Here is a 25,341-nt window from a genome sequence, read left to right as displayed (position 1 = left end):
ACACAAGTTACAAATTAAAACCTTGACTCTTGTGCAAAACAGACAGTTACAATCTAGGGACTATTATATAACGCTAACTAGGTCAAGTAAAATCTTGAATATCAGAACTAAGTAGCAAATCATGGGCAGAAGGATGTTCCAGGGCTGGTTGGATGGGTTGTTCAACCCGCCTAACTCACAACTCGGGTTGATATGTTTGTTTGTGTGTTTATTAAAGTCTGATCTGAAAGCATTTTAAAAGTTTGGTTCTGATCCTGGTTGAGGATTAAAAGGAAGACACACAGAGAGAAATGGGAAGAACACCATGTTCTGATCCTCTATATATTAATGGAGAGGGAGAGAGAGAGAAGAAGAACATTGACTTACTTGTACAAGTAACAAACGATTCCCAGAATTCTACATAGGACAAGGCAACATCTTCTTCGCGAGCTTCTCCGGTGGCGATACCCTCTGTGATGTAGCAAAGGAGTTTAAGAACCCTAAAAACAACTAATAAGAACAAGAAAAATGATCAACATGCAATTTGTGTAGTCATGTAAAATTAACAAGGGAAGTGTTCTGATCAACATACAATTGAATAAATGAGACTATAAAAGGTCAGAATGGATTCTAATCATACTGATTAGCAGTAAAACATTGTTTCAGAGAATGAAGAAACAAATATAAAAGAACCAAACAATGATGGCTCACAAAAGAACTATATTTCTTTCATTAGAATGTAATAATTTGACACGAAAAGAAACATATTTGTAACTACTTGTAACACTAAAATCAACATTCAAATTGTTAAATGTGAATAAAGGAAAATCTCAAAAATCAAATAACGTTTGGCCATTCAAAACGAAATAGCTTCCAAGAATCCAATTTCTTGGTAGCCACTTGTTAAAAAGACCTGGAACAAAGAACAAAGTCAGAACCTCTTCTATTATTATCTTTAGAATAAAAATTATGTTTTATTTTTGGGTCAATTCACAAGTAATTTTCTCAGAAAACCATTTGACATTAGAAGCCAAATTTGACTACAGTTTAAAAAATTCTTAGTTCTAATGCTGCTACCAAGATTAAGCAAAGAAACAAACTAAACAAGACTGAATTACAGAAAGACAGTGTTGAATCTAGTAGAATAAAAAGCTTGTTTTATTATTCTGCCAATTCACTCGTGAATTTCCCAGAAAACAATTTGAAATGAAAAGCCAAATTTGACTACAGTTTCCAAACAATATTAGTTCTAACGCTTTTACAAAGATTAAGCCAATAAACAAAGTTAAAACACGATTGAAGTACAGAGATATATTCAAATACAGATATGTTTCTTGTAGCTTCAAAATAATATCAAGAACTTCAACTTTCAGAAGATGACCAAATTCATCGGCAATTGCATAATACAATCTCTCACAAACAACCCAGTACCTCAAAAATGGACTTGGAAAAAATTACAAAGTACCCAAATGACAATTGACATGATTTAAGGAGAATAAGAGTAAATACCTGCTAGCGATAAAGGGTGGAAAGCTGACGAAGTGGGTTGGGTGAGAGACCCAATTGGAGGGAGAGAATTTAGGGTTTAAGGAGAGTTTGTACGAATTTGAGAAAATGAGAGGAATAAGCACTTTATTTTGGAGTTTACTAAATGGGCCATGTTTTGTTGAAAGTGTTTCTTCACTTTACTAAATGGGCGCGAAAACCAATATTTTTGCAATTGGTTACAACCGCTTGTACTTCCCATTTTCAAGTCAAATACCCCTTTATTTATCAAACATAATATTATATAGAAATGATATATGAAGTGTGTAATATCAGCTTTTAAATTAAAATCAATACAATCTAATGGCTATTAAAAGTGTGCAGCACTAGTCACTCAAAAATCACATGCGTGACAACAGACCTCTCCTTATATATATATATATATATATATATATATATAAAGATAGTACAATTTTTTTTTTAAGGAAAATAAAAAGATAGTTGGAAATCGTTCATTTTTTTTTTTTTTTGTTAATTAACAAAATGAAGGGGTGCACAACATCACCTAAAGTATCATCCCACTATTAATATAATTTAATATTAAATATTTTAAATTAATAATTACTGTAAAAAATTACTACGCTCCCTCATAAAATACCGTCTCATAGACTGACAGTTGTGTTGGAGACCACTATTAATGGTGCATTTATATTGAGTAGTCAACCTCTGATTAGATGATATGAACGGTGCAAAGATAAGTATACTAAATAATGCCCAAAAACAATGTTAAAGTGCTTCCTTCATCCCATTCATACAAGTGGTTTCACTTTCTTTGTTGACTTTGTTAATAATATATCTATTCATATTTAGAACAATAACTATTTAGATTTTCCAAGACAAAATGAGTTCTCCAAAGCCCATTTTCTTCTTCTTCTTCTTCATCATCATCATCATTAGTTGTAGCTTCTCTTCAATTTTTGCTCAGCAGCCATATGTGAGAGAAGACACAACTGAATGTGACAAAAAGGATAATTCAACCTCTTCTCTTGGCTACTTCTGTAATGGTCTAAACAGAATATGTCAAGCTTTCATTACTTTCAGAGCTGTGCCTCCTTACACAACCTTGGCAGCAATCTCAAACCTTTTGGCTGCAGACCCTTCTCAGATTTCTGTAATAAACTCCAATAAGACAACCTTTGATACAAACAAATTGGTCATAATTCCAGTAACCTGTTCCTGTTATGGCGGCTACTACCAATCAAACACCTCTTATGTCATCAAACCAGATGATACATATCTAGTCATTGCCAACAACACCTTCCAAGGCATCACAACTTGTCAAGCTCTTGAGAATCAAAAAGGTAATCCTAATCAATTTGAGCTTGAAACTGATGAGAAAATTACTGTTCCTCTTAGATGTGCTTGTCCCACAAAGAGCCAAGTTGATGATGGTGTGAATTATCTAATGAGTTACTTAGTTGATTATGATGATAATGATTCAACCATTAGTGAAGATTTTGATGTAGATAATGGTTTGCTTCTTAAAGCTAATCAACTTACTGAAAATGACAATACTATTTATCCAGATACCACTCTTTTGGTTCCTCTTCAAACCCCACCAACCAATTCTTCAACCATAATAAGGCCTCCACCGCCGCCATTACCCCCTCCTCGAACATCCACTACCGCCACCAATTCTTTCTCTAATTCGAGCTCAAATGAAAAATGGATTTATGCCCTTTTTGGTGCTCTTGGAGGTGGTTGTTTTGTCTTAGTTTTAGGTGCTTTACTCTACTGCTTAGTCTTCTGGAGAAGAAAGAAGAAACCCGACTCGAGTTTTGTCCCAGCAGCAAGCTCTACTACACCACTTGATCATCAGGAGAACTCAGTGAAAATTTCACAGGAGTTCTTGGAGAGCTTATCTGATATAGCTCAGTCAATCAAAGTTTACAGTTTTGAAGAGCTTCAACTGGCAACAAACTATTTTAGCCTTAGTTCATTGGTTGAAGGTTCTGTTTACCGCGGTGAGATTAATGGAAATCTCAAAGCAATCAAGAAAATGGAAGGAGATGTATCCAAAGAGATCAATTTATTGCAAAAGATCAACCATTCTAGTCTGATTCATCTCTCTGGGGTTTGTTTTAATGAGGGTCATTGGTATCTTGTTTTTGAGTATGCCATAAATGGAGCCTTGAGTGATTGGATTTTCAATGAAAACAACAATGGAAAATTTCTAAGTTGGTCTCAGAGAATCCAAATAGCCTTAGATGTGGCTTCAGGTTTGAACTATCTTCATTGTTTCACAACTCCTTCACATGTTCACAAAGACATAAATTGCAGCAATATCCTTCTTGACAGTGATTTCAGGGCTAAAGTTGCAAACTTTGGTCTAGTAAGGTCAACAAAAGCTCAAGAGAATGAGTTTTCTTTGACAAATCACATAGTTGGAACAATAGGTTATCTTGCTCCTGAGTACTTGGAAAATGGATTGGTTTCTACAAAACTTGATGTCTATGCATTTGGAGTTTTATTACTTGAAATGCTTACAGGAAAAGAGGTATCTTTTCTGTACAAGGAGAATAGGGACTTATCATATGTTTACAATGGTGTGCTTAACAATGATGGAAAAGAGAGTTTGAAACAGTTTATGGATCCTTCAATGCAAGAGAAGTACCCTTCTGAACTTGTTCATTTTGTGGTTCAAATTATTGACCTTTGCATTAAGAAAAACCCGGGAAATCGACCGCAAATAGAGGAAGTTGTGAAGCTTCTTTCTGAAGCTTTGAGCAGTTCATTAACATGGGAATCATCATTGAAATAACATTGTGAGTTAAAAAGCTCACTTGAAGCTCTTCAGGTTGTTTTTTGTTTTACTTCTTATTAATAATGCAATAATCCAACTTCCTCATATGTGTGCACTTTTATTAGTAGTGTAATGTAATTATATATTAATTGACTGAACAACATTATAGTAGTACCTAATTTTGTTCTGAGTTTTATATTAAGGAAGAATAAGACATGTTATCTAATTATATAATTGGACATGGATGGTTCATTTTATACATATATATATAGAGAGAGAATGAGTTTGTGTCAAGTGATGAGCTTTGTTAAAATATTTAATATCAGATATGTATTAATCACTCTTTAAAATATCATATGCAAGAGAAAAACAAAAGAGCTGCCGACAAGAAAATAAACCTGTCCAGAAAAGTCAACCATTAACATGAAAGAAACAAAACATAATGGGCACTCTGCACTCTAAAAAATGGGCTTAAGCAGTGTATAAAATAAAAGAAGTATGTGTGTAACATACTAATCATATAAAAAAAATTAAGATTAAAACCATATAATTTCCTTAACACAATTATTTTGTTGTATATTTTACTTGTCCATGCTAAGGTGGTCACTGTTATCATATTATTTCCACGAAACTTCACATTGCCTAACACGCCATTCTCACTACAATTCATCTTTGAAAAAAATGGACTATTACAGGTCATTTTCTATTCCCATCTTCCCAACAAAAATGGGGTTCTCTTGTTGTCCTTTTTCTCTAGTTTTCTTCCTCACCATTTTCAGTTGTCTTTCTCTGAGCCTTTCACAGCAGCCTTATGTGGGAAAGTCCACAACAACTTGTTCCATTAAAGATAGTTCAAACTCTGTTCTTGGATACACCTGTAATGGGGTTAACAGAAGTTGCATAGCTTACCTTACTTTCAGATCATTTCCCCCATACGACACCGTTTCTGCCATCTCTCATCTATTGGCTTCAGACCCTTCTCAAATCTTAGATAGAAATTCAGTTTCCAAGGCTAAAACTTTCGAAACAAACAAGTTAGTGATTGTTCCAGTTAAGTGTTCCTGTTCTGGTGAGTTATATCAGGTTAACACAACTTATGTTATTCAACACAATGACACTTTCCTATTAATAGCTAATAACATTTTCCAAGGTCTCACTACTTGTCAAGCTCTTGAGGATCAAAACAGTAATCTCACTACTAGGCTCTTATATAGTGGGACAAGAATAAATGTCCCTCTTAGATGTGCTTGTCCTACAAAGAACCAAACTGAATTGGGTCTTAACTATCTATTAACATACTTAGTTGCAAAAGGTGATTTTGTTTCAAGTATTGCTAATAGATTTGGTTCTGATACTGGTTGGACTTTACAAGCCAATGATCTTTCTGAGCAAAACCCCACCATTTATCCTGTTACCACACTTTTAGTTCCTCTTAAGAATCCACCATCAGGTTCCGAAATCATAGAGCCACCACCCCCACCGCCACCATCTCTATCATCGCCTCCTTCCTCTTCAACCGAAAAAGACTCGAACAAGACATGGATTTATTCTCTTCTTGGTGCTGTTGGAGGAAGTGTTGTTATATTGGTCATAGGCAGCATTATGTTCTGCATTGTCTTCCATAAAAGAAAGAAGAAAACAACTTCTAATGTTGTCTCGGAAAACACTATGGCACATGAAACATTAGTAGAAGAAAAGTTGGAGGAAGAAGAAGAAGAATCCAAGGACTTAATGGAGAGTATATCTATGATAGCTCAATCAGTAAATATTTACAGTATTGAGGAACTTCAGCTAGCAACAAATGAGTTCCATCCAAGTTGTTGGATTAAAGGTTCTGTCTTTTGTGGCAAACTCAATGGAGATTTAGTTGCCATAAAGAAAATGAATGGAGATGTTTCAAAAGAGATAAAGTTGCTTCAAAAGGTCAATCATTCTAATCTGATTCACCTCTCTGGTTTTTGTTTTCATCAGGGTCAGTGGTATCTTGTTTATGAGTATGCTGCTAATGATTCCTTAAGTGATTGGATCTATAATGACAGCAAAGATGGAATCTTTCTGAGTTGGAATCAAAGAATTCAAATTGCTTTAGATGTAGCCACAGGACTTAATTATCTTCACAGCTTCACCACTCCACCTCATCTTCACAAGGACATAAAGGCCAGCAACATCCTTCTAGATAGTGATTTCAGGGCTAAAATTGCGAATTTCGGGCTAGCAAGGTTGGCAGAAGGTGAGGAAGGACAATTTTCTTTGACAAATCATATTGTTGGAAGTATTGGTTACATGGCTCCTGAGTACTTGGAAAATGGATTGGTATCTACAAAGCTTGATGTCTATGCATTTGGAATTCTCTTGCTTGAAATGCTCACAGGGAAAGAGATTGCTGTAATATATAAAGAGAATATGAACTTATCTCATGCATTGAGTGCTGTGCTTAGTGATGAAGTTGATCAAGAAAGTTTAAAGCTTTTTATGGATTTTTCAATGGAAGAGAAGTACCCTTATGAACTTGCTAAGTTTGTGGTCAGAGTAACTTATAGTTGCTTAGAGAAAAATCCAGGAGCTCGCCCAACTATGGCTGAGATTGTCCATTCTTTGACAATAACCTTAAGCAATTCAATGGCTTGGGAATTGTCAAAAACAACCTGACAACAACATGGTATAGCTCATTTGTAGTTTTTAATGGTTTTTTGTTTTGTATTCCTAAATTGATGGCTTTTTTCAAATAGCATTAGGCAGAAGTGTTTAGTAATGTTAAATTCATATAGAAAGAGCAATAATCCTTCTTGACTGTCAAGGCTAACTGTAGTCAACAAAAATCTCATGAAGGACAAAAGAGTTTGAGAAAGTTTACTTATGAATGTCCTTCAATGAAAGACATTTGCTTGAAGTTAAATCTACCAATGGATGAGGTGTTGTAAACTTAGAGTCTATAGTCATGCTTGTCACTTTTTTAACTGTAAATTTTCAATTTCAAGTTAATAGTTTGCTCGGTCGTTTCATACATGCTTGAGGCCTTATCAATTGTTGCATATTTTTCTGATGTGAGACTTGTTGTCTGACCACTTCAATATTAAGTAGACTTTCGATACAAAGTATCATATAGATCTTCAATCGCAAGATTATCACATTAAAAGTTTCTTCCACTCATTGCAAATGCATCCCACTATTTTAACGCTCCTAAACTTTTGATTCGTTTGTTGAACTGCCACTTCACTTTAACTCTTATATTAGTACATAATGTTCACTTTGAGCCTATGCCCTGAATGTTTCGATTTTGTTTTTAGACACCTTCTAAAAAGATGTTATATTAATAGAATAGGTGAACACTTATATTCAAAGCATTACTTATTCTTTCTGATGTGAGATTTGGATGGATATCCCATTATTACTTACATGTCCCATTTTCATGATTATATATTTGTGTTTTCATATCATGTTTTTAATGATTATCATGTTGTATTATACTTAAGCCTGTACTTTTTTAGGCCATGTTCAAAGCTTATATAATCATATCATGTGTCATATCATGGTGCCAAACCCAAATTTATATTTTTTCGTGTCATATCATGTGTCAAAAAGTCTGATCTGAATTACACTAATGGCATGCCATTATCTCTCAAAACGACAATACTAATACATTGCATACCACAATTTAGAAACGACAACATATGTAAGAAAAACGACAATGATCAAAACTTCATTTCACCTCTCTGGAGCACAAAGAAAACAAAAGGAAGGCCATAACTGAAGCCCACCAAAAATGCCATTCCTATCAAAATCACAAAAAAACATCAGAAAATCATGATGAAAAAATATGTATAAAAATCAAGAATCGGAAGAGAAAAAGACCATGGTTTTAATCTAACCATATTCAACATATCTTGGGTAACTATTTCTCTGTCTTTTCATTGAAACTTGTGGAGATTGTGTTGATGATGATGACGCTATCAACTGCAAAATCATTGAGATAACAACTAACCCACTTCCAATTTTCTCTCTAATAACTCTTTCACTCAAATCCATTGACCAGAACCCACTTATACCATCCCCAATATCTTCCATTACAACCTTTATAAACAGAAAGATTCCAAGGCATAATACAGCCTCACCCAGATGGTTGATTGGTTTGGAGGAGATGACCCAGCTCACAAGATTCACAATACTTGCTCCAGAATAGAGGGGAAGCCAAAAATACCAATCTATACATACATGCATATATATAAATGAAAATGAATGAGAAAGTTGAGCTTAGTTTTGAGTAAAATAAGGAAGAAGTGTGAGTCAGAGTTGAGGGTACCATGGTCATTTAACTGTACAGATGCAGAGTAAGCGAAGAGAGCAGCCATTGCAAGAGAGCAGAAGCTCTTAAGCTTTGTGGGTGTAGACATTTTCTGGTCTTGCAGAGCTGCAATGGAGATTTTGGGATGCAGTAAGCCATTTCTTTTATCTGCTGTAGTGATCTTAAAAAAGTCAACCGTTTCTAGAAGCTCACACTTTTCTTTTCTTTTTCTTTTCTTTTCTCTATTATTATTATATATCATGTATAATTTGGCTAATTTGTATCTCCTGAATTTTTGTTTACTGTTAGACGTTTATTAGTAAAATTAAACATAAATTTTTATATTTAACAATTTTAATAGTTTAAAAAAAATTTACAACTTAAAATGTTCAAAAAAAAAAAAAAAATACAATTTAGTACATATCAATTTTTTTTTTTAAAAAAAATACTAATCAACCATATATTTTTGCTTATGATAACTAGCAATAAAACTAATTTAAAGAAAAGATGCTAACTTTTTATTATTATTAGTTGTAGTAGTGGACTAGTTATCCTGTGCAAGTTAGTTACTTTAATGGTGCTTCAAGTTTTGTTTTTCTAAACTTGCCTCAAATTCAACTTCAAAACAAAAACCTCCAGCTATATGGTTAAATTTTCTAATGAATGAAATGTTGACATTTTCTTCACTTTGCATACTTCTTTAGCTTTTCCAAAAGTATCATGATTAAAATAATTTCCTGATATTCACCCTAATAATAATAACACAGAAGGAAAGATCAAACAGTTTACAGTTGCCTTTGGCAATTTTTTTTTGTTTTTCCTTGAGTTAAGTTACTGCTCTCTAATTGTTTTTCTTATTTGCTTAATTAGATCTATGCTATAACCACATGATAACACTCATTATATACAAGTTGACAACCAACCAATTTCAAAAGAAAGTACTATACACTCAATACCCTTTGTTCACCACAATGAGAAATTACTACAATTGAGAGTTCTTTTACCACATAATATGAATGATCAAAGAACAAGTACTGCAAATCTACACCGAATTTTAGCGAGCATCGATTGGACTAGTAATTTGGACAATATCTTCTCCTTCTAATGTACTATTCCAAGAGGCTTCTGCAGAGTGAGAAAATGATTCAGTAAGAACAGAGAGGCTAAACACAACATCAGCCATGCTTGGTCTAGCAGAAGCCTTCTCTTCTGTGCAAGCCTTTGCCAACGATATCAAGTTCAGTGCACCTTCTATAGGGTAGAATTTCTCCAACTTAGGATCGATCCATTCTTTCGCCTTATCCACTCTCTTCTCTGTATCTTCCAAGATGACCCTTGCTTCTTTCCACAACATGATGATCTCACCGCTTGCTCTTGTTGCCATAGATTTTCTCCCCGAGAGCAGCTCCAACAGGACAACACCAAAGGCGAAAACATCAGATTTTGTCATTGTTTCTGCTGTAGCTGGGCTAGCCATTGAAAAATTTGCTATCTTTGCCTTAAACCTTGAGTCTAGGAGTATGTTACTTGTTCTTATGTCCCTGTGAACTATGCTCGGCTGAGTGTGTTCGTGCATGTACTGAAGGCCATGGGAAACGTCTAATGCTATGCTTAATCTCTGACTCCATGTGAGAAATCCCGATGAGCTCGAACCACTGCTTAAACATTTGGGGTTTAACCATTTATCAAGTGAACCATTTTTAGCATACTCATATACAAAGAAGCATTCTCCATCTTTGTCCAAAGAGATTCCCATCAGTTTCACCAAATTTCCATGGTTGACTTTCTGCAAAATGTTGAGTTCTTCAGAGACATTTTGCTTGGCTTTTTTCACAGCCAACAAGCTCCCATGAATCATGGCTCTATATACAGATCCTCCAATCCTATACTGCTCATCGAAATTCATTGTAGCCTCTATAATTGTTTCGATTTCATACATGATTAGCTTGCCAAGATAGCCTGAAACTCCAGGAAGAAGTTTATCCTTCGTCTGAAGCTTAGAATTATCACCTTTGGTGGTTCGGATCAGATCACTAGACTCAAGAGATGAGTCCTCACGGTTGAGCTTCTTCTTTTTTCGGTAGAAACCAATAGTGTAAAGTAGAAAAGTAGCTAAAAACAGAACAAGAAGAGTACCTGCTAAGCTTATAACAGTTATGAGGAACCACCTGCCTTTAAGTTGGTTTCTTGGCTGAGACTGAGAAGGATAAGGAGGTTGGGAGAGAGATGGCAACCGAGACACCGGGATCAACACCGCTGAGCCAACAGCATCTGTGAAGTTCCGGTAGTTATTTTCAGTTACAATGTCAACCTCTGTGGCATTAAACTTGGCACCAACACCAACAATGTCATCTTCTGGTTGCCAAACGTAAGATATAAGATATTTGATATCATTTTCCAAATGGGATTTTAAAGGGCATCCACAATACAATGGGAAAACAACTTTGGTGCCAATCTGCAAGAGGTTTGGATTAAGTTCAGGATTCATATCTCTAACCAAAGGCCACTTAGTGAGATTTTCAAATGAATAGGTTGAAACTAAGTAATAGCTTTCCCCCATGGTGATGTTATGGGTGATATTGGCAAAGTAATAGCTTCCATTACAGCTGCAGGAGAGTGGTATTAGCAAAAGCTGGCCTGGAATCAGTTTGATCTGCTCTGGAAGCAGATTACTAGCCTCTGAAATCGACAAAGAACTCACCCCAAACAGATTGGCTATACTATTCAGATCAATATAGTTCGGAGACTGAGCAAAGTAAGCAGCATAGGTCTGACATGAGGATGGCGAGTTAGCAGAGCATGAAAAGTTTGTACCTGAGGTGGGTGGTGACTGAGCTGAAACATGGGTTATGAAGAAAAGTAGGAGATAAAGCAATAGCGCCATAGCGGTGAGCTTCGATGGTTAAGCTTTGAAGTAACTAATTATGCCATATAAAGCTTGATGAACAAAACTTATTGTAGATTCTTACTATAATTTAAGGAAAAAGCTGAAAAACATTGTAAGGGCCTTTATATCCTATATTAAATAAGGCTTATTGTGAATATATTATACAGTGACCTTTTGTCTCTAGCTATGTTCTGAGTGATTATTCTATCCTAGTTTTCTTCACCATCTTATGTGAAAAAAGAAAAAAAGAGTAGTGGATTGTTTTTGTTATTATGCACAACTAAATACGTCAATACTTGATTTTTTATATGATTTTTTCTGTGTTATATATTCTCTTTTGATATGACTCTGTCAAAGTAGTGGAATAGTTAAATCAAAGTAGGGACGGCAGGAGCCAAGAAGATGTCACACACCTATATTTTGTACATATAAAGTCAATTGAGCTAACATTAAAAAACCAAATAGTTTAGTGGTTTTCATGATTGATTGTCTGAGAATATTCGGTTTGTTCCTATACTAGGAACTAAATTATAATATCCAACACTTAACGGTGTAAGGACGCTAAACTAAGTACTTAAAAATGTTTAGTGCAGGCTCTAAAAACGCTCATAGATTGGACTTTTGAATGAATCCAGTGTGAATGGCACTCTTTCCAAGTGTCCGGATCTATGTAGACAAACAAATTACTCCAATACAAATTTTAAAAGACTCTGAATTGAGATTGACTCTTCTGTCCAGATAAAAATGAGATTCAATAGCAGTAGTATAAAGGAAAAATTTAACAGTAATAAAATAAAGAATTCTCTCAACTGTAGTATAACTAGCTTTTACTGATTGCTACACTTTATTAGAATCTCAAGGTTAAAGACAGAAAACTCAAGTGAATCTAGGTTGGGTTCAAGATACTTCAACAAAATTAAATTTTGACCAATAGTGTATAATTCACAACCTTATTTCCTTACCAACTAATTCATAATATTTCCCTAAACTGTTTTTTACCTATCTTTTTCGTCAAATCTTATGAAAAACCTCTTTGGTTTCAATATTTAGCATTTCTATGTTGACTAAGGTTAAAGGTTCTATTTTCAAGTATTATATACACAACATGATCTGTATGTGATGTATGATTTAACAGATAAATTATTGGTTACTGATGACATAACAGTTCTAAGTTTTTTATAATGATAGGAGAGTAGTTAGATGCTGAGGTGTACCAAAAAATATGATGGAAAATTTTACACACAACACACAACAAAAGAGTGACAACTTCGACATGTATCTTCCATTATCAATCTTCTGCTTCAATAGATAATAACACATAAAATTATAATATATAAGAACCTTAAAATACGTTTGTTACCATGTCAATCATTGTTTATGCAAAGCTTTTGGAGTAAATGTCAAAAACTCTAGTGAAATCAGCAGAGCTCACCGTCCAAATGTGACCACGCAATCTAAGTGGAAGGACATCACTTATTTCCTCACAATTCTCTTCTACAGCGGCAGCCTCTCTTCGCTTGCCTTCTTTCCAAAGGCTCTGTACAAGCAGCTCCTTTGTGGGAAAGTCTGGGGTCAAATTTAAGTTTCTCATGTCTTCGAAAACTCTCCAAGCGAGAGCAGCTCTTTCACACTTGCAATAAGCTTGGATTAGTACTTTGAACATATAAGCGTCTGGCTTAATTCCACTCTGCTTAACCATCTGAAAAAGTTTCTGTACTGTTTTGATATCACCATGTACTGCAAAGTGATGCATCAACCCAGAGAATGTCTGAATATCGGGACAAATCTCTTGCAAGATCATCTCCTCCAGTACATCCAACGCATCAGAATTCCTCCTACATTTAGTCAATGTCCGCAAGAGAGATGAATATAAAAGCAACATGTTGAACTTTGATATGGTTCCACATAAATCTCTATGATCATGAAAGACCTTCAAAGCAGCATCAGCATTCTTCGAGATGCCGTAAAAGTCAATGATTAATCTGATTGTACAGAAGGGTAGTCTCATACCTTCCTTCCTTATTTTAAATATAAGTTTATCAACCAATTCAGCACATCCATGGCGAGCTAAAAGGGTCATTGTCCTTTGTACTGTGTAAATATCATGAGTAAATCCCGGTTGACAAGCAACCCAACAGAAGAATTTCCAAGCCGTCTCTGGTGAATTGATATTCCTAAGAATCTTGCAAAATAATCTACTTGTCCACACAAATTTCGCTTCCTCTAAAGCCTTTACCTCCTCAGGGTTCCATTTTTGTAAGGCACTAGCCAAAGCTCTGGGATCTATCCAAGGCTTTAACTGAACCTCAACACTATCACCCCCAACAACAAGACTAGAGTCCTCACTTCCATCGTCCTCATCCTCATCACTACTCTCCACACAACACTCGATATTCTTGATTTGCTTGTTCGGAAGCATTTCCTTAAGAAATTTCTCAGTCTCCTCGACAAAACCCGCCTCTTTCATGCGTTCTAACGACAAATTCATAGCTCGACCAGGTAATATTCCATCAACCTGCATTTCCTCAAGTAAAGTCTTTACCTTATCAAATTGTTTGACACCAGTAAACCCTTCTGCCAAAAGTGAATACTGGTTCAAAGTACGTTTGATCCTCATCAAAGGCAACACCTTGAAAACCTCCATTGCTGAACACAACATCCCAGAATTCACAAGATGCTCAATCATGATAGTGTATGTTCTACAATTAGGAATGGCCCCTTCATCAACCAACCTATAGAAAACCTTCACAGCTTCAGAGTCATCACCCATTTGAGCATAGAGCCGCATAACAATGTTATAGGACTCTGTACACACTTTATCATTAGAAACTCTATACTCATCCCAAACCTGAAGGACAGACTCCAAATCTCCAACAGCAGCATACCATTGCATAAGATTCATAAAACTTATACGTACATAACCAAAGTTTCCATCTTTAATAGAGTTTATCAAAGACTTGAGTTCCACACTTCTGCGGGACTTGGCCAAGACTGTAGCCAATGAATGCAACGTATTCTGGTTATGTGAAAACTGTTGAAGCCTCTCGAGAGAGTCAATGAAGGACAGAGCAGAGTCAGCCGAAGGAGCAGACCTGAGGGCGTGAGTAACAACAAAAGAGTCAAGAACACGATCACTTAAGAGTGGTTCAAGCGAGTTCTTCGAAGGGTTAGACCGGAGAGCTAGCCGGATAGAATCAATGAGTTTGGCACGGTATAGGTAGTGTGAGACCTTATTCGGAAATGGGTCTCGGGCGTAATAGCGAGTCTGCTGGTTAAAGTAGTTGATGTTGCTAAACAAGCGAGGGAGTTGAGCATAACGCATTGCCATGAATACTAGCAGGAGTGTCACGCAGTCAAAACATCAAACACTTGGTGTGCACCCGAAAGAAAATGAGAACAGTCAGATCAAATACATAAGCCAGTTATGGCTTCGGATGCTATAATTGCTTTTACCGCCATTGGAAGAGCATCAGTTGTTGGATTTGGGCCTATGAACATAAATGAGAGTCTGAATATGGAGTATATATATGAGTTGCGGGCAATAGCTGTGCAGTGCAGCTTTCGCAGTGTCCACGAATAAGGAGCTATGCTTTCCACTTATGCTTTGCAAATAGATTATTATTATTATTATTATTATTAGTGTAAATACCATTTTGAACCCTGTGTTTTGCAAAAGTTACAGATTGGACCCTGTGTTTTGTTAAATGATAAAATGGATCCTGTATTTTCTAAAATAGTAAAAATAGGACCCTGAGCTTAATTTTTAACAACTTTTTTTTTTAATACAACCAACTTGAAGACAATGCTTAATACGAACAGATACAAAAAAATATAAACAGTTTTGTCATAACACTTTTCGATCGGATTATAATTAAACTTTATTTTGACAAAAAATCAATTCAGAGTCCTATTTGTACTATTTTAGAAAATACAGGGTCCATTTTTTCATTTAACAAAACACAGGGTCCAATTGGTAACTTTTGTAAAACAGAGGGTCCAAAATGGTATTTACCCTTATTATTATTATTATTATTATTATTATTATTATTATTATTATTATGGCATGGTTGGTTTATTGTAATAAGAATTGTAATGGAATCATTATTACCATTATATTGTTTGCTTTTATTTTTAAACATTTGTAATGACTTTACATTATAATGGTCATTACACTATGTATTGTAATTCTCATTACATCATAAAACTAAGGGGATTTTTTAGTTTTATACGGATATTGTAAAATAATTATACAAATAGTATCAGAAAAAATAATACACAATTATCAAGACATTTATACCGAACCTCAAAAAATAAAGCCCACCGAACTGACCCTCCCTTTTCAGTTTCAAGTTTTTTTTTTTGCTGAATTCTTTTTTTTTTCTCCTTTTTTGTCTTTTTATTAAGTACATATATATTCTCTTTCCTATTCATCTTTCCAAAAAAAAAAAAAATATTAGTTACACTAAATAAAAAAAATACTAATTATTTTATTTTAGTTTTAAAAAATACTGTCGCAACTTACTTTTTGATACAACCATTTTAATATGTGAAAAACATAAATATTTACTATCATAAAAAAAATGATCCAAATAAAAAGTATAATTTTTTATTTATTTATATCTATATATTTTAGCATTGATATTAAGCATCAGTAATACCAATACCACCGTGAGGTAACTTTTTTGTTAATGATTAGTGATATTTTACAAAAATTATTAAATTAAAATCTTTAAAACCCAATATTTAATTGCAATATATAGCAGGCACCTCATACGTAATGGTTAGACATCACTACCATTTCTTTTAACCAAAGACTAAATAAACTGGTAATATAAGTAAAATTAACCAACTAACTACACAAATTATTATATTTTATTATTAGTTATTATTTTCATATTTAAAAGTTACCATGTATTGTTATTTAAGATAGTTTCACATTCTTTTAGTAACTTTCGCTACCTTTAAATATATATGATAAAATTACAGAGTTATGATAAAGTATACTTAATATCAAAATTAGTAGAGTCAATTTTTTTAATATTAACAATTCTAATATTGATTAAGATACTATTTGGTTTCTTTATAAGTTCTTTTAGGAATTTATCAAAACAGTTTCAATAAAATAAACTTATTTAGAATACTACAAGGTAACTTTTAAATATGAAATTAGAAAATAATTTATAATCTATTAAAGTTTGTTTAATTTTATAGTTTGATTACTTTTTCGTTAACAAAATATAAAAGAAACTAAAATGTTATTTTTGATTTCGATCATTTTTTCTGGATTCAACAAAAAAATATATGATTTCTATATATTAAAATGATGATCTTGAAAAAGTAGGTATTGATGATACTACTCTTGAGCTCAACCAACTAACGGTGTGATGTAAAAAAAAATTGAGATGAGTGTGTATACTTTTTAAAAATGTATTAAAATTACTCTAAAAAAAAACTTATGTAAATTAAAATATAGAGGTTACTCTTTTTTTTAGACATTTATTGAAATTGTTCTGTAAAATAAATTTATGTAAAATATTATCTAGTAAATATAAAATACTTTTTAGTAACTCATGAAATTAGTTGGTACATTGAATTTTGTTTAAGTGAAAAATTTGGTACTATTATGTTTTCTTATAAGTTATTTTAAAAACTTGTGAAAAGTATTTTATAAAATTAAAATATGATTTAGTAACTTTTAAATATGAAATAATTATAAAAGAAAATAGTAACGTACTATATTATAATTGGTATATTAAATTTTATTATATTTGAAAATTTACTTTTTTTTTAGTAAACTAAGTGAAAAAGAAACTAAAATGTTACTTTTAATTTTGATCATTTTGTTTGATAATAGTAAAAGAAAAAATATGTGTTTTTCATATGTTAAAACGATCGTATTAAAAATGTAGATAATGATGGTATAATTTTTTAGCTTAAATAATTATTAGTGTGACTAAAAAAAATTTTTAAATTCTTTTTTTTTAAAAAAAAAAGAAAAAAAAAAAGAAGAGAGAAAGTTTTTATAATATTAAAGAAAACTTTTATTGTTTGTGTGTTTCATATTAATAAATAAAAAAATTAGCAAAAACAAAAACAAACAAACGGAAAGAAAAGAACAACACAATTAGTGTATTTGTATTAATGTGCTGCTTAATTTTTGGACTGTATACACGTAATGTAAAAAATTAAAATGAGAAGGTATTATAACTGAAATAAAAAAGAAAATGGTAATCATAGTATTAATTTCAAAAATTCGTCGCGGAGTGTAAATTTCTCTAAAACTAATGTAATGATGATTACATTCTTAGAAAATATCTCTTTTGCTCTTTTTTATTATTTTTTTAAAATTTTAAATATTAAAAAGAATAAAATTAAGGATATTTTTGTCAATATACAACTTATTTTATTTGATTATAATCTCATTACAGAGCCACACCAAACATCATAATACCATTTTTATTACAATTTTAATTCCATTACATTACCATTCATATTACAATTACCATTCTCATTCTCATGTTTATAGCACTACATAACATTATCAAACGTAAGGGCCAATTTAGCAAAATCATGTGCTATGGATTACAATATTTGAAACCAAATACAGTCAAGCTATTACAAATAGATAAGATATCAACTAAAACAAACCCAAACTCAACTAAGAGAGTGTTTTTAGTAGTCAAAGCAATGCACACTCTGTTACAATCAGACTCAACTTCAATAACATTGAACCCCAACCTTCTGCAAAGGAAAAGACCATTATAACAGTCGGAGGCAAGACCAATGCTTGAACAAGGGCTACCGTTGATGCCAAGCAATGACCAGAATGGTTCGTTATCACAACACTACAACCAGCCATTCTATCTCCTACGGCTAGGTCATCATCAATGTTAAGCTTCAAATGACCAAAGACAGGCGTTGTCTAACCTGTAGAGCTTGAAGACTGCCCATAGAAAGAGATTCAGCCCGATCGGCACAACAAGGCTTCGAAATGTTGGCTTCCTGATAGCAAAAAGCATAGTCAAGAGCCCAACCAAGAACACCATCCTCTGAAAGAATGCAATGCTCATGAATTACCTTTTCCTCATGTAAGCAGAACCAACATAAAATGTAATGCTATGCAAATAATTAGCGATATTTTATAATAATTATTAACTTAAAATTATATAGAATCACATTTTTAATTGCACTTAAAACGATATGGTACTTTAAGTGGTTTTAGGCATCACTATTGACTTAACAATTAACAATTCAAATTTTTATTTTTTTTTAAAATGGTACAAAATAATACTCTTAGGGCTCGTTTGGTACGCCGTATAAGGGTCGTATTGTATTAAATGATAAATAACACTATGTTTGGATTAAGCAATGTATTGTATTAAGGGTAAATGGCGGCAAAACTCCCAATACTTTCGTTTTAGTTTCATTAAACCCCCACAACCCAAATTTCTGCGGGTAAACCCCCAATACTCGGGTTCTGTTAGCAATTTAACACTTTCGTCCAAATTTAGCTGTTAACTGTCAGGTTGGATTGTCTACGTGGACACAATATACACGTGGCACAATTTTATTGGTCCACCTAAAAAATTATTTTAAAAAAAAATAAAAAAAAATTATTTGAAAATTAAAAAAAAAATTATAAATAAAAAATTAAATAATTTTTTTTTCTTTCTTTTTCTTTTTCTTTCTTTTTTTCTTTTCTTTCTTGCAAACAGTCTTTCTCGATCCCCCTCTCTCTCAGCACTCGATCCCCACCTCTCTCAATCTCAACCATCACTCTCGCTCTATCACTCTGCCCAGACCACCGCCCACACCACAACCACCCTTACTCCGCCCAGACCACCCTTCCTCCACCCAGACCACCACATCTGCCCACCTCAACAGAACTGCCCACACCACCAAAACCACATCTACACACCAAAACCATCACCGAAACCTCTTTTCAGATCCAAACAAAACCCCACATCCAGATCTAAACACATCAAAGAGACTTCAGATTAAAGAGAAATAAAATCGCAACTAACGGAGAAAGAAAATCGCAAGGGCGAGAGAGAGGGCTTACTGAACACGAGGCTCGTGAGGTGTGGGGTTCTGCGATGGGGCTCGTGAGATCGGAGATCTGTCGATCTCCTCCTTGGTGTCAGGCGAGGCTCGTGAGGGTGGAGAACTTTGGTGGCCGCCCAAGGGGGTTTTGAAAACCCTAGATTGAAAACGAGAAAGAGAGAGGAGATCGAGAGAGAGTGATGTAGAGAGAGAGAGGGTTTGTGTTTGTTTTTGACGAAAGAAAAAGAAAAAAACAGAAAAAAAAACATAGAGGAGATCGAGAGAAAGGAGATCGAGAGAGAGTGATGTAAAGAGAGAGGGTTTGTTTCAAACGAAAGAAAAAGAAAAAAACAAAAAAAAAAAGAAAAGAAAAAAGAAAGAAAAAGAAAAAAAGGAAAAATGAAAGAAAGAAAAAAAAATTATTTAATTTTTTATTTATAATTTTTTTTAATTTTAAATTAATTTTTTTTTTAATAATTTTTTAGGTAGACCAATAAAATTGTGCCACGTGTATATTGTGTCCACGTGGACAATCCAACCTGGCAGTTAACAGCTAAATTTGGACGGAAGTATTAAATTGCTAACAGAACCCGAGTATTGGGGTTTACCCGCAGAAATTTGGGTTGTGGGGGTTTAATGAAACTAAAACGAAAGTATTGGGGATTTTGCCGCCATTTACCCTTGTATTAATTATTACGACCAAATTTTTTAATACAATGTATGTTGTATAATTTAATACATAATAAATGGTCCGTATTAGCTTGTATTACAATATTTACAAAGAATTTGGGGTCAACACCAATCTTCGACCCGGACCCGGACCCAGACCCGAACCCGGGACCTCGGCCTGGACCTCGGACCCGGACCCGGACGCCGAACCCCGAACCCCGACCCGGACCCCGGACCCGAATCCCCGACCCAGACCCCGGACTCGAACCCAGACCCAGACCCGGATCCCAAACCCAAACCCGGACTCGGATCAGACCCGGACCCGAACTCGAACCCTAAAACCCGGACCCCGACTCGAACCTAGACCCAGACCCGGACCCCGGACCTGGACCCGAACCCCGACCCGGACCCCGGACCTGGACTCGGATCCCGACCCCGAACCTGGACCCCGGACCCGGACCCAAACCCCCGGGACCCAGACCCGTAGTTGGTGTTGGGATCGAGTGTATTAAAAATATATTATAACTTTACACAATCAATTAATACAAGTCAATACCAAACATTGTATTGTATTAAATAATACTAATACAATGCAATACAATACATTACAATACGACGTACCAAACAAACCTTAGTGAATTGTTAATGAAAAGGGAACATAATAATAAATTAATTAGAAAGTATTATGACTAAGTTATTACATTTTTTACATATATGTTTGGATTAGAAACTATCTTCTGCTTGATTATATTAAAAAAATATTACGAAAATTGATTTCAAGTATTATTTTGTATTATTTTAAAAAATATTTTTATATAACTTGGACAATTAATACTTACCAAAGTAAATGGTTTTATATACTTCTCTAATAAATGATATTAGATTATATTATACCATTCATGAAATAATTCAAAATTAGAAAATGTTATTTATAAAACAAGCCATTTCTCATTCCATATTCATATTGTGTACAATTTCTTTTAAACATCTCAAAAGTATTATGTGAGTGTAATAAATACTATGTGGTACTGCAACTGCAAACAGTTCTGATCTGAAGACATTACAAAGGGTTTCCTTCATATATGGAATCGACCATTTTTTGAGTCGTTTATTCTATCTTATGAGGTATAAGCTTTAATGGGATTTAGACTTTTCTAATCCTATTCACTAAAATATCATAAAGGCCAAAGTACTATTTCAACTTAGTTGACAAATAATTGATTATACATATATAGATTTAGATATATTTCTGTGCAAGTCAAATTGGAAAGCTTCCTGTCATCTTGATATGGTCAAGTGTACTCCTTAGGCCATACTTGAGCACTGCTTCGTTACCTTTCCTAAATCCTTCGCCGTATGCTGTTGATGAATCCGACTCGATTTGGTGTTTGAAAAATTCACCAAATTTCTTCTCAAAATCTGATCTCTTCCCCTTCTTGGATGAACTAGATCCAGGAGGAGTTGAAGATGACGACGATGATGAAGAGGCGTCAATAACAACATCGTTCCCCAACCCCGAATACATCTCTGAATCCAACCACATGTGTCCCAAGACTTGGCAAATACCTTCTTCAACTTCTGGACTTAAATTAGGATAACCTGTCAAAGAAGACACATCATAGCTACTATTAGTAAAAGCACAAGTTCCAAAACATACAGAGATTGACATTGGACAATAATGATTATAGTACAAGCGAAAACCTTTAAGTCTGAGCCAAGCATGCATCATCTCATGAGCTAAAATTGACCCTGTCAACAACCTGTGTACAAGTTTTAGACCATTGAACTGAAAATTCTACTTAAAAAGACTTGTGTATTTTTCATTAAAAGATATGTAAAGTATTACCTAGGGAGGCCATACAAGACAAGAATTGCTGTCACTTCACATCGACGAACTAGCTTAAAAGGCTCGGTTATCATGTCTATGATCCGGTACCCCGCACCAATCTTAGGCCTCTTCAATATCTGTTAGTATAGAAAGAAAGTTAAGAAGATATCATCCTATGTAAGCGCGCCTAGTCATGGTAAAAAAGATGAAAATCGGGGAAGGAATATGCTCTTACTGTTGTAACAGTCTGTTCTTCTGATAAGCAAAGTCCTCTTGTCTCTGGCAAATGATGATGACCCTGCTCACAAATGAGAAAGGTTAGGTAAGAAAGAGTGTTAACTGTTTGTTATAGAATCAAAGTTCAATGCATTCTTGCAATTACATTCTTTTCTCCCTCCATGGCCTCATTTAGAGCTTGCCTCTCCACCAAGAGCATTGGAATTTGCTGCTCCACTTTCATATTCAAACCTTCATAGAAATCTTGTATCTCGAGATAAAGCGGTTGGCATTCATGAGTGTCCATAATCGCAGAGTCTAGACACTCTAGACACAGCTTACGACCATCATCAAGTAACAAATATTTTGTGTCCCTTGGCTCCATTCTTTCACAGCTACAACACCGAGGAGTTCCATCGCGCTCATGGGCAGGACAGTACTTTTGGCGCCAGAATGGATGTGCCCTGTACTCAATCAAACCTGCTGAGTTGGTTGGTATCTGCAGCAATAATAAGAACAAATTCATTATAAATGAAACACCAAAAGATGTAAGAGGTTGATTAATAACTATACAAACAAGAAACTTACAAAGCTATTGCAAACATCACATCTTGGATGATGCCTCTCCTTGTAACATGATTTGTGATAAGGATGGTTGTTAGACATAGAATACTGTCGAAAGAAACAAAATAGAAAAGAATTAACTGGTTTGTATAAGTCAAATGAAAATTCCATGAGTTAGGCAAAGACATGGCAATTCGGACCTCATGATCAGTAATGGCCTGATTACAAGCGTGGCAGCGAAAGCATTCTGGATGCCAAACGCCATTCATACAACTCAAATACCTTCCATTACCGATCGCAGCATTGCAGCCAGCACAAATCCTGCAAGCCATATGCCATTGATGGTTATAATTCAATTGCATAAACTACAATCTCAATTTGCAAAAGGAACTAAGAACATGGGGACTTGAGACATTGGCTTATAACAGTAGTAAGGCGACTGTGTTTACCTGTAGCCAGATGAAAACAAGAAAGGATGAGGCAGAAATAAGCTGCCGTTGTCATGATGGGGAGGAGACTCCATGCTCAGGCTTTCTTGAATAGCCCTGGCAAGCTGTTCATCTTCCTCTAATTGAACACTTGAAAGCAGTTCTTCGTCTTCCTCAACTTTAGCCGGTTCTTCATCTTCATCTTCATCTGATTGAAGTATAACCTGAACTGGTTCTTCAACTTCATCTTCATCTGACTGCATTGTAGCAATACATTCAACCTCCTCGAGTTCTGATTCAGACTCGGATTCGGATTCAGGTTCTGAAAGTAGCAATTGTCATGAGCATAATAATCTTATAAAATTTAGTACACAATCAAATACTATCTTATCTCCCATCATGTGTTACTTACCAGCTACTTTTTTCCCTTTATAATCTTGTTCCGAAAGGGATAGAGTAAGTGCAAGTGCAATTTCCTCTTTGTCAAAATCTGACAACTCATCCTGCAAAGACCAAAGAATAGTAACCGGCATTGCTTCCATTGATTTAGTTCAGAGAAATTGCCAAAAACCAACCAAATTAAAATGAAATAAATCCATGAATTCATTTACCCCTGAATTATGGTTCTCTTCATAGGTTCCATGATAGTGCCCACGTGAGGTTTTGTGACTCGAACCTTTAAGAATTTTGTTCAGCCAACCCATAATCCAAACTTGTTCCTGCAAATCAAGTCACAAACATTTTTAGCTAAGTGTCAAATGGGATTGAGTTCATACATAACATGGTCATGTAGAGAATATGGTTAAAAGGGTATCTGAATTAGATTAAAGTAGATTTGTTAATAGCCTTTCAGAACCAAATTTCTAGACCAAGAATAGAAAAAACACACTCAATCACATAACCCAGATACAATACCAAAAAAGTGCTTCAAACCCAGGATTCTAATATGGTATGACAACTTTCACCACCTCAGAGATTCTTAAGAATGCTTTTAGAATCAATCATTCAGATAACATTAAAGCCACATATTTAAAAAAGCAGAAGTTCCACCTACCTATACTCTTAAATATTGTTATTAAAGAAGGAAAAATAAAAGCACAGGGGTATATCCCAATCTTCCAACTAGATAAATAGTTGATAAGGCAGATATAATGAAACAAGAGAAAGAAAACAAGTAGAGTCAGAAAAGAAACCCCACCTACAATAATAGATTAATAATAAATCTGCAGAAGAATCTGATGTATCCCCAGATCAGATAAAATCTCTAAATTCCATGAATGCATAATCACCAAACCATAATTAAACCCCAAAGAAAGAATCTTTCCGCCATGCCCAGAAAAGAAACTTAGATTAAGAATTGAAAAGAGATGAAGAAAGAAAAGTAGTGAGTGAATAGAGGAAAGGACTTGGATCCACGTCCAAAAGGGAAAAAAGGTGAGAAATTGAATAAGATCAATTGCAAAAATCAATGGAGACTTTATATATAAAAGTTGAGTTATAAAAGGGAAGTAGTGAATATGAAATTTTCCACCTTCCTTAAAAGCCAACAAAAAAAAGATAGAGGGAATCAAACCAAAGTTTGAAGGTTGTACTCCCTAATAGTAGTGATGAGTGTTGTTATGTTGAATTTTCTTTCTTTGTTTCTAACTCTTTGTACTTTTTCATGTGGACCCTCCCACCAAATTTCAACCACATTTCACAAAATGTCAAAAACCCCATGAAAGCTTTCCATTCTAGTTGCATAAGGGAAGAGAGAGAGTACAGAATTCCTGAAATGTGATCCCTTTGATTTGAGTTACAGTTACCATTCACCATTAGTGGAAGTGAATAATTCTCTCTTCTATGTCCTGCTTAAACTTAGATTCAGACCCACTTTGACACGTGGAGTACTTGACTTCTTCTCCCTTCTATTTTAATCTCACAAATCAAATACCAAATTCCCAAACCTTTTCTCATATTTTTTTTATATATATATAATTATGTAAATTTTAATTTTATATTTTTTTTCGAAAGGATTTTAATTTTATATTTACAGCACTCCAAATATGTTATATTTATAGTTTTTTTTTTTTAAAACGTGTTATATTTATAGTTTGGGGCACTAAAATGAGTTGTCATTAAACCATCTCTAATAGTAAAACTTAAATTTAGTGCTAA

General features: G+C 34.2%; 6 protein-coding genes across 8 annotated transcripts; 2 read left to right on the top strand and 4 right to left on the bottom strand.

Annotated features, from left to right (window-relative positions):
* Positions 1 to 2,195: 2,195 nt before the first annotated feature.
* LOC115715216 (lysM domain receptor-like kinase 4) lies at positions 2,196 to 4,524 on the top strand. The gene has a single exon (XM_030644059.2). It carries the CDS (start codon positions 2,366 to 2,368, stop codon positions 4,283 to 4,285), a length of 1,920 nt encoding a protein of 639 aa, XP_030499919.2. The 5' UTR covers positions 2,196 to 2,365; the 3' UTR covers positions 4,286 to 4,524.
* Positions 4,525 to 4,540: 16 nt separating this feature from the next.
* Positions 4,541 to 7,271, top strand: LOC115712515 (lysM domain receptor-like kinase 4). The gene has a single exon (XM_030640801.2). It carries the CDS (start codon positions 4,859 to 4,861, stop codon positions 6,914 to 6,916), a length of 2,058 nt encoding a protein of 685 aa, XP_030496661.2. The 5' UTR covers positions 4,541 to 4,858; the 3' UTR covers positions 6,917 to 7,271.
* Positions 7,272 to 7,794: 523 nt separating this feature from the next.
* LOC115714811 (uncharacterized) lies at positions 7,795 to 8,826 on the bottom strand. Its single transcript, XM_030643570.2, has 3 exons — positions 8,568 to 8,826; positions 8,137 to 8,469; positions 7,795 to 8,039 (listed from the first exon to the last, which is right to left on the bottom strand). Exons 1-3 carry the CDS (start codon positions 8,809 to 8,811, stop codon positions 7,960 to 7,962), a joined length of 657 nt encoding a protein of 218 aa, XP_030499430.2. The 5' UTR covers positions 8,812 to 8,826; the 3' UTR covers positions 7,795 to 7,959.
* Positions 8,827 to 9,333: 507 nt separating this feature from the next.
* Positions 9,334 to 12,558, bottom strand: LOC115714810 (serine/threonine receptor-like kinase NFP). The gene has a single exon (XM_030643569.2). It carries the CDS (start codon positions 11,431 to 11,433, stop codon positions 9,604 to 9,606), a length of 1,830 nt encoding a protein of 609 aa, XP_030499429.2. The 5' UTR covers positions 11,434 to 12,558; the 3' UTR covers positions 9,334 to 9,603.
* Positions 12,559 to 12,693: 135 nt separating this feature from the next.
* Positions 12,694 to 15,043, bottom strand: LOC115714808 (pentatricopeptide repeat-containing protein At5g66631). The gene has a single exon (XM_030643568.2). It carries the CDS (start codon positions 14,762 to 14,764, stop codon positions 12,812 to 12,814), a length of 1,953 nt encoding a protein of 650 aa, XP_030499428.2. The 5' UTR covers positions 14,765 to 15,043; the 3' UTR covers positions 12,694 to 12,811.
* Positions 15,044 to 21,076: 6,033 nt separating this feature from the next.
* Positions 21,077 to 25,121, bottom strand: LOC115714050 (protein DA1-related 1). Of its 3 annotated transcripts, none has more exons than XM_030642574.2 (11): positions 24,383 to 25,121; positions 23,796 to 23,903; positions 23,597 to 23,687; positions 23,206 to 23,506; positions 22,957 to 23,077; positions 22,781 to 22,864; positions 22,359 to 22,691; positions 22,212 to 22,274; positions 21,995 to 22,113; positions 21,850 to 21,908; positions 21,077 to 21,747 (listed from the first exon to the last, which is right to left on the bottom strand). In XM_030642574.2, exons 2-11 carry the CDS (start codon positions 23,886 to 23,888, stop codon positions 21,407 to 21,409), a joined length of 1,605 nt encoding a protein of 534 aa, XP_030498434.2. In that variant the 5' UTR covers positions 23,889 to 23,903; positions 24,383 to 25,121; the 3' UTR covers positions 21,077 to 21,406. The 3 variants fall into 3 exon arrangements, with proteins under 3 accessions (XP_030498434.2, XP_030498435.2, XP_060970535.1); XM_030642575.2 differs by having other exon boundaries at positions 24,387 to 24,995; XM_061114552.1 differs by lacking the exon at positions 24,383 to 25,121 and adding an exon at positions 24,100 to 24,225.
* Positions 25,122 to 25,341: the final 220 nt, after the last annotated feature.

This window comes from Cannabis sativa, chromosome 4 (assembly GCF_029168945.1).
Source record: "Cannabis sativa cultivar Pink pepper isolate KNU-18-1 chromosome 4, ASM2916894v1, whole genome shotgun sequence".
NCBI classification, from domain to species: Eukaryota; Viridiplantae; Streptophyta; class Magnoliopsida; order Rosales; family Cannabaceae; genus Cannabis; species Cannabis sativa.
This window is presented reverse-complemented; position numbering and strand designations above follow the sequence as displayed.

Excerpts from the sequence above, each read along its gene's own strand:
- LOC115715216 (XM_030644059.2), top strand. The coding sequence starts at position 2,366 with ATGAGTTCTCCAAAGCCCATTTTCTTCTTCTTCTTCTTCATCATCATC.
- LOC115712515 (XM_030640801.2), top strand. The coding sequence starts at position 4,859 with ATGCTAAGGTGGTCACTGTTATCATATTATTTCCACGAAACTTCACAT.
- LOC115714811 (XM_030643570.2), bottom strand. The coding sequence starts at position 8,811 with ATGATATATAATAATAATAGAGAAAAGAAAAGAAAAAGAAAAGAAAAG. Across the intron at positions 8,470-8,567 it reads TGTACAGTTAAATGACCATG|ATTGGTATTTTTGGCTTCCC; the intron begins GTACCCTCAACT and ends ATGTATGTATAG. Across the intron at positions 8,040-8,136 it reads CCCAAGATATGTTGAATATG|GAATGGCATTTTTGGTGGGC; the intron begins GTTAGATTAAAA and ends TGATTTTGATAG.
- LOC115714810 (XM_030643569.2), bottom strand. The coding sequence starts at position 11,433 with ATGGCGCTATTGCTTTATCTCCTACTTTTCTTCATAACCCATGTTTCA.
- LOC115714808 (XM_030643568.2), bottom strand. The coding sequence starts at position 14,764 with ATGGCAATGCGTTATGCTCAACTCCCTCGCTTGTTTAGCAACATCAAC.
- LOC115714050 (XM_030642574.2), bottom strand. The coding sequence starts at position 23,888 with ATGGGTTGGCTGAACAAAATTCTTAAAGGTTCGAGTCACAAAACCTCA. Across the intron at positions 22,114-22,211 it reads AAGAACAGACTGTTACAACA|ATATTGAAGAGGCCTAAGAT; the intron begins GTAAGAGCATAT and ends CTATACTAACAG. Across the intron at positions 21,909-21,994 it reads GTCTTGTATGGCCTCCCTAG|GTTGTTGACAGGGTCAATTT; the intron begins GTAATACTTTAC and ends ACTTGTACACAG.